Source organism: Gymnoscopelus microlampas (genome assembly GCF_963454915.1).
Source record: "Gymnoscopelus microlampas genome assembly, chromosome: 5".
NCBI lineage: Eukaryota > Metazoa > Chordata > Actinopteri > Myctophiformes > Myctophidae > Gymnoscopelus > Gymnoscopelus microlampas.
This window is the reverse complement of record NC_139942.1, coordinates 39,658,220-39,671,077: the sequence shown is the minus strand read 5'-3', so window position 1 is coordinate 39,671,077 and position 12,858 is coordinate 39,658,220. Positions and strand designations below refer to the sequence as shown.

General features: G+C 42.9%; 2 protein-coding genes across 2 annotated transcripts in view; both read right to left on the bottom strand.

Moving 5' to 3' along the window:
- LOC311045087 (MAGUK p55 subfamily member 7-like) overlaps positions 1-6,327 on the bottom strand; it is a gene marked incomplete at both ends in the record, with an annotated part of 31,764 nt that extends 25,437 nt beyond the window's left edge. Inside the window, 3 exons of the mRNA XM_084056895.1 lie at positions 2,258-2,338; positions 4,830-4,907; positions 6,226-6,327. Of these exons, the coding sequence (XP_083913021.1) occupies positions 2,258-2,338; positions 4,830-4,907; positions 6,226-6,327 (261 nt within the window). The remainder of the gene's footprint in view (positions 1-2,257; positions 2,339-4,829; positions 4,908-6,225) is intronic.
- Positions 6,328-11,502: 5,175 nt separating this feature from the next.
- Positions 11,503-12,480, bottom strand: LOC311046412 (serine/threonine-protein phosphatase PP1-beta catalytic subunit-like; the record flags this gene model as incomplete). Its single annotated transcript, XM_084058689.1, has 1 exon — positions 11,503-12,480. One exon carries the CDS (start codon positions 12,478-12,480, stop codon positions 11,503-11,505), a length of 978 nt encoding a protein of 325 aa, XP_083914815.1.
- Between the last annotated feature and the right edge of the window lie 378 nt (positions 12,481-12,858).

Sequence of the window (12,858 nt, the reverse complement as noted above, 5' to 3'; positions counted from 1 at the left end):
AATCCTCAGCAGAAGGAATGTACTCTCGTTGGGAAGCGTGAGGGGTGAGGAAACATCTGCTCATCGGCTCCATTTTAACAATCAGCCAATCCATCTGTCAGTTAGTCTACTCGTTATCCACGTGTCCATCAGCGGCTGCGAGCTGCCAGCACATGAGACAACGTGTCTCTGGTCACTTTCACAGAAACAAACATTAATTTACAGAATATTACATCCAGTGTGTGTAGCCTATGTGTGAGCCCCTGACCGGAGGCCAAGAACAAACAGCTCATTAAGGCTGTTTCAACAAACCTGTTGGCAGGTGGTGGAAAGAAACTAAGTAAATTTACTCAAGTTCTCTACTTAGGTACACTTTTGAGGTGCTTTTACTTTACTTGAGTAGGCTATATGTCTGTTTTTTTGATACTCTCTCTCTATTAGTCTCTTTGAGGCAAATGTTGTACTTTTTACTCCACTGCTATTATTGGAAACCTTTAGTTACTTACTAGTTACTTTGTAGATTATTACAAAATACACATTGACCAATTCAACCCTATTTTATTATTTGTCTATTCGAAAAGTACAATGAGTAGCTACTTCTTCCAGTTCCACCACTGTCTGCCTGTTGGCTCACCGCTGGCTTCAGCTTCTCGTTTCCTCGTTTAGAGCATCTCACTTGAAAACCAGACACCGTATGGACTGTATGTATGTAAATGTATGTATTATGTGTACCATGTTTTACTATCAGACCACATAAGTGTGAAACCGCCAAAAACTAATCAACCTTGGGGACATTGGGCCTTATTCACAAACCATTCATAAGAAGACATTTCTTCATATTTTATACTTTAGCTATTGGAAAATAGCTGTTGTACAAGCACACAGCGCATTGCGCATCTGCTATTTATGATAAATAGTGAAACAGTGTGTGTGTGTGTGTGTGTGTGTGTGTGTGTGTGTGTGTGTGTGTGTGTGTGTGTGTGTGTGTGTGTGTGTGTGTGTGTGTGTGTGTGTGTGTGTGTGTGTGTGTGTGTGTGTGTGTGTGTGTGTGTGTGTGTACACACACACATGTGTGCATTTGCAACTGGATTGAACAATTCCACAAAATAAGTTATGTGAGGCATATTATAATCAGCAGTTCTGAAATTGAAGAACAAGCATATAGTCTGTCTGGATTACATGACAAACTGCACAGTACAATCCTGAGGGTTCATTTAACGTTGAAACACTTTAAAGAGTTAAATTAACACTCAGCATTGTGCTGTGTTATAAACATAACTCAGGGCTAGTAGATTTGTTTTGTCACTACTGAGCTTAATAAATGTCAACAGCCGCGCATGAGGGAAGTGATGAGGCCAAGTGGATCGAAAAAGAAAAGGTTATGGTTCAAATGAAATGCAGTTTGTAAATGGTCCGTATCAGTGGCAATTCAGAATGTGTTATTACAGCGTAAAACAACAAAAACTGTGCGTGTGTGTGTGTGTGTGCTTGTGTGCGTGCGTGCGTGCGTGCGTGCGTGCGTGCGTGCGTGCGTGCGTGCGTGCGTGCGTGCGTGCGTGCGTGCGTGCGTGCGCGTGTGTGTGTGTGTGTGTGTGTGTGTGTGTGTGTGTGTGTGTGTGTGTGTGTGTGTGTGTGTGCGTGTGTGTGTGTGCTCTGACACGCCCAATCACCAGATCTACTCCAGAATGTAGCTGTGCTGAAGGTCGCTTGTCAGCAGAGAGAAATGTATAGCCTACTGGAGCACTTGTGTAAACTGCTGTAAAGGAATATGAGTGAACAGTAAGGTTACTATTCAGTATGTTACCAATGGAAAGGAAATTAAACAAACACTTACGACTGTGTTCATTTTTCACTTTAGAAAATGGTTGTTTGAAGTAGCAATTACTACTATATAGCTGTGAAAACAACAAAAAATGGTCTGTGTGTGTGTATGTGTGTGCGTGCACCATATGTGCGTGCATGCTTTTAGGCATGTTTATGCATGAGTTTATGTATGTAACAGAGAAGAGGAAGTCAATTGATTTGCGTCCCCTGTGAGAAATTAGGTTATTGGATTAGCCAAATGATGTGTGTGTGTGTGTGTGTGTGTGTGTGTGTGTGTGTGTGTGTGTGTGTGTGTGCGTGTGTGTGTGTGTGTGTGTGTGTGTGTGTGTGTGTGTGTGTGTGTGTGTGTGTGTGTGTGTGTGTGTGTGTGTGTGTGTGTGTGTGTGTGTGTGTGTGTGTGTGTACTTCGTAGTTTGAAGTTCATGTGCACCTGGTGAAAGGGAATAGCCCTGACCTTGAAGTGGGGTTTAGATAGCAGCTCCACCAGTTCTGTGACCTCAGCTCTCCTCTCCATGAAACCCAGATCTGACACCAACTAGAGAGAGAGATATACAGTATGAATATTTATGAATATATAAAGAATATATACCTTTCTTGTACACATACTGGCTTTAGAGAAAGAGGTGGTTATCATTTACAGATTGCAGTCATAAGGTGTAATCATTTGCTTTAATATGAAATACAGTATGTTCAAATGTACTGGTGTTGTATTTTATTTTATACACATGATGTGTGGTCAGAGAGAGAGAAAGAGAGAGAGAGAGAGAGAGAGAGAGAGAGAGAGAGAGAGAGAGAGAGAGAGAGAGAGAGAGAGAGAGAGAGAGAGAGAGAGAGAGAGAGAGAGAGGAGGGGGGGACAGGCAGAGAGAGGGAGACAGAGGAAGACTTTCATACAGACAGACATGCATTAAATTACAGATATACAGTACTGTACTGTATGATTACATGCGCACATGAGTGCAGCTTCCATCTCCCTGCTAACAGAGGGAGACAGAGAGACAGAGAGACACAGACAGACAGACAGACAGACAGACAGACAGACAGACAGACAGACAGACAGACATTGAGATACAGTAGGGCTAAAACACACTGGTCCAAATTATGGTGACCATATATCCAAACACCCAAACCGGGACCAGTAAATGAACATGTTTATGTTCATGCACACGCATGATCACACGTGTACGTTCATATATACACTATCGCACATGTTTTCTTGTCTGTAACCTGCACTTTCAACCAGACGCCCCTATGTTGAGCAGAGACGAACATTCCCAAAAATGAATATGATTAAATTTTTATTTTAAAATAGACGATGTACAATTTCACAACGCATCACATTTTGAAATATGGCTTATGTGATTTCTTTCATGTGCCACCTTCTGGTCTTTTTCTTTCTGAAATGACGCCTCTATCTGAAAGGTTACCCATCCAGCTGTGGCCAGCGGCGGCTGAACGGAGGAGCCTTGACCACCGGCTATACGACAACTGGCAAGGCACGGAGTGTGACTGAGCAAGTTGCCGTCCTGTCAAGCGTATTACTGTAATGACTTCTACTGCTTCAAGATGTCGAGGCGCGCTCCAGAAACACAATGTATGAAGGTCATTAGTTTCCACTGTGAGCAAACAGAAGCCTCTCTGAGGGGAAACAGATCCATGGTTTGGCCCCTGCCGCCGAGCATGATGATTTAAGCCAGGCGGAGAGTGTCTGTCGACCTGAATCTGAAGCGCGGGGAGTGAGAGGAACGAGATGGAGGGCGAGGAATGATAGACGCGGCGGGGAACGCAACATACGGAGGATCGTGTGCTACACAGAGAAGTTCAAAGTCACCGAAAGTGTGGTGGGTGTGTGGGGTGGGGGTGATTGGGGCGGTAATAGAGAGGGATATTGAGAATATGGAAGTATGGAGAGCAGGATCCGGATGTGACCAAGTGTAAGAGATGCATGGGAAGAAAAGGGGCGAGAATCATCATAGTAAGGGAAGGGGTGAAGAGAGAGGTGCTGCAGCATGCATTCTGCCCCGGTTCAAGATGACGAACAGGGAATGCAGATGTGAAGTAGAGTGATTCATCTTTGGTTTAAAAGAGAAAAAGAAAAATATCTCAAAAAGAAAAAAAGATTCCTCAAGCAATTGAGAATTTTACTAAAAGTTTCCCCAAATTGTTTTTTATAGAATATATTTTGGAACCTGGAAATACAAATATATTTTATATACTGTATGTTAGCCACTTTAAATGCATTTTCATCAAAGGCATGCCAAAGATACATTTTATTTGAAATATAAAATGTTATAGTTTGATCCAATGCAGAGCAAAGAAATGGAATTTATACAAAGGAATTGCTGGCAGTGTATGAACGGGGCTGGTACAGTATATGAAATGAACTTCACTGCTGAAGGGAATAGGGAAGAAGTAGAGTCGTTCTGGATGATAACTGGAGTGGGAGTACTCAGTGTCACTTCATCTTAGATCTGAAATAAATTGTATTCCCTCAACCTGAAACATTAGCCTCGGTACTAAATGATTTTAGCAGCTTAATGCTCAACATTGTCCTTGGTGACCTCACCTCCTGGAATAGAGATGTAAAATGATCACTTTTGCACAAAAGAAACAAGGGTTGCCACCAATAATACTCAAGATGCGCCTTTTGGGGGAGAGATCATATATATCAAAACCCAATGCAGATCAAGCAGAGTTGAGATTCCACAGATGTTTCATTCTGTGTGACTAGAGAGAGCGGTTTGATTTATGCTTCATTTTGTACCGGTGTTGCGCATAGAAAAGAGCTGATTTACAAGCTCACAATGCGTCACACTGCGACATGTTGTGAGCTTGCAGACTGGCTATTTCCGTGCGCAACACTGGCGTGCAGCAGAATATAAATCAGTCTAGTCTTCTCTATACCACAGGAAATAATCCACACAGTGAAATATCATCCACCTTCTCTCTCCTGTCAAAACACGTTCTCTCCTCCTCTGTAGTGTGTCTGCCTGCAAAAGAAGTTTGGCGACGGGCACTTTCACTTACATCAGAACCCAGACTAGCCGCATGCTCTTGGATGGGAATGGGGCTCCGCTTCTCAAAACGCTTCAGCCGCTCGTGGATCTGTCAAGGCAGTAAGGTATCACAGTCAAAGCTCCCTCTACTACAGAGAAGTGGCACTCTGTGTGGGTAGGGTGGGGTGGGGTGGGGGACTGTCTGACTGTATATCTCTGCTTTAATAATAGGCTGATGAAAATAAGAAGAAGATGAAGAAGGCACATTTCAAAACGTATACAGTGTGTTTTGTCAGTAAAAAGTATACTTGAGACATAAAACTAGATGAAACATAAGACAAGACCGAAAGGACCAGAAAAAAAGTGTAGATATTCCATGTAAGTCCATTCCATCAATCAGTCCCGCATGGCATGAAAGCCTGAGAGGAAGACTTACTTTAATCTATGTTGGTCATTTGAGTGGTCCCACTTAAAATAATGGACCTATAATTAGTCCATTATTGTAAGCTTGTATGGGCAGAGTCGTATTTTTATACGTCGGTCACTGTGTGGTTGAGTGCCCCTCATATCTCCCTTTTGTTTGTTGTGGCGTGAAGGCATACTTGAACATAAGACGAGACTGACTCTGAGGAAGACACAATGGCGTTCAAACATTGGCCTAATAGTTTGCACGTTAAACATTTCAAAAAAGAAAGATCTGCGCGCTCCAATATCTGTCTGTTTTTAGCCTTTATGTGAAGCTACCCAGATACTCTTTGCTGATCCAAAAGCCTATCACGGTGAGCACTGGGATTCTCAAGGAGCTGGCTGAAGTGTGCGAGTGTGTCTCTACAATAATGGCAAAACTTGCTCTGGATCATGGAGAATTAGAATTCCGTGGCCAGACCAGACCTACCCTTAAAAGCAATCAGTGAAAACAAAGCTCTTTGTTTTCATGATGTCATCTCATCTCCTCGCTTCAGTTGGGTTTTGAGGAAACATTATTTTGCGTGAGTCAGAGACAAGGAAAGGAGCATACAACTGAGACACATGCACAGACATTTGCAGTGGCCTAAATCCGGGGTTCCCAACCTTGGAGCCCCCCTTCTTACATCTGACAAAAGCTAAGACAGCCCACCTGTGTGCATGCACACACACAAATATATACTGTACTCACACACTTGTGTTTTTCAAACGTGTTAACCCTGTATACTTAAGCCGGTTTCGCGATTTCTCACGCAAAACCTTTTAAAAAAACATTTTGACAATATAATGACATAAATTTGGACTGCCTCCAAACAGACGGCCTCCTCATGCACCCCCCCCACCCCCCCCTGTGATCTTTGGCGACCCTCCAAGGGGGCCACGGATGCCAGGTTTGGGAAACATTGACTTAAACGACGGTTATCAGGACACACAGACACATTGGGAGACATAATTAAATGCACCTTGAACAGCATGTGGAGTTTCTTTTCCATCAGAATGCTGTGGAGGAACATGTAGTCCTCCTCTCTGCTTCTATGACACTCGGCTCCGGACATCACTGATGATAGCAACCAGACAGCCAGACAGCCAGCCAGACAGACAGCCAGCCAGCCAGACAGACAGACAGACAGACAGACAGACAGACAGACAGACAGACGGATGGAGAGACAGACAGACAGAACCCCGCGGGGAAAATCAGTTGCCAGAGGCAGCGCAGCACAACAACAGTTTTATGATCAGATCACACTCACTCAAACCATATGCACACAAACACACACACACACACACACACACACACACACACACACACACACACACACACACACACACACACACACACACACACGTACGTATGTTCACAATCACACACGCACGCACGCACGCACGCACGCACGCACGCACGCACGCACGCACGCACGCACGCACGCAGAGAGACAAACAGACAGACAGACAGACAGACAGACACACACACACACACACACACACACGCACACACATGCACAGCATTCCACCTGCATCTCTCCTTTATTTATGAGAGGGGTGTTGAGAAGGTCAGGAGGTAAGGTCAGAGGTCAAGAAAGAAGATGTGAGAGGTTATAATGTGGCTGTGATGAAAACCTCCCCACAGAGTCTCAGTCTGTACAAGACATACACATGTAGTGGTGAAAAACATACTCAAATTTCTTACTTGAGTAAAAGTATCAATACTGCAATGTAGAAATACTCACAAGTAAAAGTCTGGAATTCAATAATAATCAAAATCTACAAAGTAAATTTGTAGAGTAGTTTTCAAATAATTGTAGTGGAGTAAAATGTACAATATTTGTCTCTGAGATGTAATGGAGTAGAAGTAAAAGTATTGCAAATTTGAAATACTCCAGTAAAGTAAAAATACCTCAAGATTGTACTTACGTACAGTACTTGAGTAAATGTACTTAGTTACTTTACACCACTGAGAGTCTATAAGACACATGGATGTAGAGAGAGAGAGAGAGAGAGAGAGAGAGAGAGAGAGAGAGAGAGAGAGAGAGAGAGAGAGAGAGATGTGAAATGATGCAAAGTGTGACTCTTCCTTCCATATTTAACTCAGTGTTCAATATACTGTTATAAAACATGTTCTGTGATATTACTGCCCCCTAATGCTGATACACTGTGTAGGCTAGTTCATCTTTGCACTTCCATTTTCCTCGAGGCAAAATCCATTAATCTATACAGTATATTTACCACTTGATGAGCAGATGGTTTGTCAGAACTGCAGAGGGTATTGTTTTGTATTGTGAAATGTATAAGATATAATAAATATTAATTTGTCACAATGCATTGTACAGCATTTCAAATTTAGGAGGAAAATGTCCTCCGTTCAAAATGTACAAATATAGCCTATACTTACCCCTGTTTGATCAAAAAAGTAACTCAGAGCTTATATGACCTTAATTGCCAAATATCAGTTTTACCTTCTGATTAGGATTAATGCACTAGCCTGGTTAAATGGAAAATCTATGTTCTTCGTTATTGACCACATTCAAATAAAACGTGGCTGTCTAACAAATAGTGATCTTTAGCTTGTAACATCTCCAATCTCCCTCTGGTGATAAATTAACTACTTTCAACCTGACATCTCTATTTTGGGCATGTCATTATAGGTGGAAATAAGCAAATAACAAAATCAAACATTTACACACATTTAAAAGTTCAAAAGTTTAAGAAGTAACGGAAATAGCACATCTACAAGCTCACAACGCCTTGGGATGTGGATCAGCTTGTTGTATATCTGCTATTTTTGTAATCATATCAGTGGTCCCCGGACCCCACTTTGTCACGAATAGTTTAGGCTAAAAGTGGTTAAGAGATTATTACAAGGCGGTCAGTCACTGAACCTTGATCAGCACACATTCGTACTCACTTACTCTAAAATGCAAAGTCTTGTTCGAACAAACAAACAAACACAAACAAACCAACAAACAGACCCTACCTCTTATATAAATGTGTTCACAATGCCAAACTGAGATGTTGTTACTCACCAAACATAATTTCCAATTAGGCCCAAATCAAGAAGGCTCTCCTCCCGTCTATACACTAAGATTTACTATTTACTCAACAATTTGAGTGAGGTAGGCTACTTACTATTGAACATCAAACAGCTTTCAGAGAGAGAATGAGAGAGAGAGAATGAGAGAGAGAGAAAGAGAGAGAGAGAGAGAGAGAGAGAGAGAGAGAGAGAGAGAGAGAGAGAGAGAGAGAGAGAGAGAGAGAGAGAGAGAGAGAGAGAGAGCACAGTGAAAACCAATCAAACAGTAGAGCCAATGTATAGGCTACTCCATCGCTTGCAGGTGCTGTGCACTGGAGCAGATCTCCAAGCTCACAGTGCGTCGCAATGCAATTCTTTGTGAGCTTGGAGATCTGCTATTTCCGGCACGTAAGACCATCATACAATGACGTATACTGTAAATCAAATCAGACTGATTCACAGAACAGTGTCAGCTCTGACCTATATGTACCAAGCACAGCAGCCAGTCAATAGCTGCTACAGCAATCATGGAGCATACAGTAGGTCAGTGAACATTCATTCCCGTTCCACGTTATGACTGTACAGTCATATCATTGGATGTGATAAGTTTTATCTGCATAAGCAGCCCAGTTTACTATATACTATTACATTTATTTTAGTCTACTTTTCCCTTATGCTGCCATTCCATGTCACTCACAGACAGATCAACTTCTGACAAACACTTTAGACATGTAGGGCTAATGTGGAACATGGAAAGGCGTGAACCTCAGCTAATAATAATTGGCTCTGTGCGTAATTGTAGTCCCGGGTTTCCAGAAGGTGGCATACCCATTTCCTGTTCCGGTTAATTTTCCGCTGTTGGCTCAGCAGTGGAATTGAACTGGAAACTGCACTGCAAAGCAGAATGCCCGCAACACTCTGAGATAAATAGAAGTCTCGGTGCACGGTCCAATAATCATGAATGCTGAGGAAGGCTGATGAGGTTGAAAGGCGTCAGTTGCTCTGTCTGGGTGATTTGATTTGATTAGATTTTGGTTTCAACACAATATAACTTCAACCCAGGATGTACACATACAAGTGTAATAAAACACTTAAAGGGGTGAGGCATAATAAATCTATGTGAAAGGGAAATTCATTGAGTGCTGGCTGTTTTCTTTTTCTCATGTCATAGACAGTCATATCGGAGCCATCTTGTCAACGTATAAGGGAGTTGCAGGACTGTGGACTTCTCTTGAATCTATTATCCATTTTGGCTATTTTTGCACTAATAATATATCAATTTAAACATGTATCTATTTTGCACAGTGTACTTTATCTTAAATGTCTTGTTGTGTCTTGTCCTAAAGTGTTGTTTTTGTGTTGTTGTTTCTAAGAGAGTTCCCATTTATCAGCTTTATTTTTATAGTGTTCAGTTCCAATTGTCTGCTCATTTCTTTGTGTCATCACTTCCTATTTCACTTGTTTAATCTGTATCCTGTCTGAGTTCTCTATCCTGATTGGATAAAATTGGTATCCTGACCTGAAAATGCATTTTTTTCTGTTTAATTAAGAGCTGGAGAGATATGGAGACTCCTGTTACTGAACAAATACTGTATAGCATTGAGTACTATCAGAATATAGAACTATTTAACACTTATTTTAACCAAAGAAAATCACATACCCCACCTTTAACACATAAAAAGAAAAAAAAAGGAAATCATTAATCACAATTATTAGTATATATATATGACGATTAATCATCAACTAAAATCTCAGGATTGTGATATGCACTGCCTTCTGCTGAACCGAAGAAAACAGTTTAGAGAGGGAGATGAAAAAATCATATCATGTTGCTTCCATGTGGATCTCAGACTTCGTGTGTCTAGCTAGCCTTTAATGTTGTCAGTCGTCTATGACATGTCTACAGTATGACATATGACTCCAACTTTGGGCAAGGTCAGAGCCCCATGAACATCCATTATAACATTCTAAATTAAATGTTCAAAAAAGTGTGTATAATATACATTTGTGAAAACAAGATGGGGTCCAATAACAGCATGGCTTTGTGTGGATCTCGGACTTCAAGTGGCCAGCTATACGTTCGGTCACCTATGACGTATCTATGACGTGCATGTTTGGGCAAAGGTTCAGGCCGATCTGTTATAATGGACGTATGGCATTCGAATCAGCCTGAAGCTTTATGTAGCGTCCAGGCAACTCTGCCAATCGAGCTCAGCTCTATTGGCACGGTAGGTTGTGCTTCGGTTTGCGAGAGAGACTGGGATTCGATCCCAGCACGGGTCTAAAATTAAAATTAAATATAAAAAAAATTATAAAACACGTGAAAGAAAAGTAGTGGAGGTACTAAATTGCGAGATTAGATACGGACACACCCTATTATAGATGGTAATAGTAAAAAGGTGTCCCATGTGAGGCTGGTGTTGGTCCTGTACATGTATGTACGTGCACTGTATCTGTGAGTGTGTCAGTGTGCATGCTTCAGGAGTTAGTCCATCCATACACATGTTTTTTGATATAATTTATATCAAATTCATATAATGCAACCGTACGTATTCCTAAAGGCATTAGGAAAATGAAACAGAACCATGCTAGTGTCAAAACAGATTTATTCATGGTCCCGGGATATAGACCCCAGGAAGACTGCAGCCGCTGGCTGCTAAGGCGTCAGCTAATGAGGTTCCAAATAAAACAATAGAACAATAAATGAAACATGACTGAAGGCAGAATAATGAGCTTCTCACACAATCAGAATTCTCTTGTGATATATATAAGCAAATATCTCTCTGAAATTGGCCCACTTTGTCACACTCTGTTTGGGTGGCAACATTGTTGACCGGAGGTTACAGAAACAGGATCACCTCAAAGCATTGATCATTGCACCCTTCCTCCTCATTGCACCCACGTCTGCTGCTTCACGTCTGCTGCTTCAGTCGAGGCTGTCGCTGCGAAGGCTCGAGTTGTTATGGATCGCGGCTGCTGTCGTCCACATGTGGCTCTAGGTTTCAAGGTTCAAGGTTTCTATACTGTTACATGTTTATGTACAGGTACATAAGAATAAAACACACACACCCACACAGACGGTTGGCCTCTTTCAGAGCCACAATAGTGGCGGTACTTTTTTGGCCTATTGGCAGTGTCTCATATAGACGGCTAGACGACTATAGAAATCGAAAGAAACAGAGGGCGTCAAAAGTCAACAAGGGACAGCAAAGGGCAACCACTCGCTTCTTCTTCACCGTCTCCTTGGGAGTTGGGCTGTGCGGGGAGGGGTGGCGGGCCGGCCTGAGTTCATGCCTCCATACTGGTACTTTACTTTCTTCCCCTGCTGGACCTGGAAAGAGCACAGCAGGTTCTCGTCCACACTCATCATGCCGCCGGCGTTGTCAAACTCTCCACAGTAGTTGGGGGCTGAGAACAAGGTCACCAGCTGCCGCTTGGCAAAGAACTCATAACCATCTTCTACCACCTGGTGGGCTCTACAGATGAGGTCCATGTCGTGGCGTTTGAGGAACTTGGCGACCACATCGGCCCCAAAGGTAAAGGAGACACCACGGTCGTTCTCTCCCCAGCCTTGCACATCCTTGTCTGGGTCAGACCACAACAGGTCGCACAGCAGGCCTGAGTCAGGCACATCTGTAGGTCTCACAATGCTTCTGATCTGCTCCATGGACTGCAGGTCAGGTGACAGACCTCCGTGACAGCAAAATATCTTGTCATCCACTATAGCGGCGACGGGCAGGCAATTAAAGCAGTCGTTAAACGTCTTCCAGAGCTTGACGTTGAATCTACGTTTACACTCGTCATAGAAGCCGTAGATGCGATTGATGGAGGCACTCTCATGGTTGCCTCTGAGCAGGAAGAATCTCTCCGGGTATTTGATCTTGTAGGCCAGCAGCAGACAGATGGTCTCCAGGGACTGTTGGCCTCTGTCAACGTAGTCCCCCAGGAACAGATAGCTGGCCTCCGGAGGGAAGCCACCGCATTCGAACAGTGTCAGCAGGTCTGGGTACTGGCCATGGATGTCACCGCAGATCTTGAGTGGAGCGTGCAGCTCGAGGAGGACTGGCTGGCTGAGGAAGATCTGCCGGGACGTGACGCAGAGGCCCCTTACCTCGGCCTCCGACATTTGGACTAGCGTCCCTGAGCGACATCCGCGCACCTCTAATAGCCTGGAAATCAGTGAGTCGACATCCAACGCCACCTCTGCCATTTATGTAGTAAGGTGTGGCCTTGCTCTGATGCCCAACATGGTCTGACTACAGTGGGAAGGCCAGTCTATGATACTACTCATCTATGACGTATCTATGATGTACAGTATGACTCCAAATTTGGGCAAAGTTCCAGTCAGGTCATTGGTTAATGTTTGCTTCCCTGCATGGCCCCTTGTGTGGAAACATAAGGGGCCCTGCATGATATTATTTGTTTTCTTTGCACTGTATTTATGTGACCATTTAGCCTGTCTTTTGTTGATTGATTGATTGAATACTTTATTAACAGTTTGCAAAAAGGTAAAGTGGTATGATTATGCAAATTATGCTAAAAGGATAATACAAAAAGCCCTTAGGGCTTATTTCATTGTGGTCTTGTT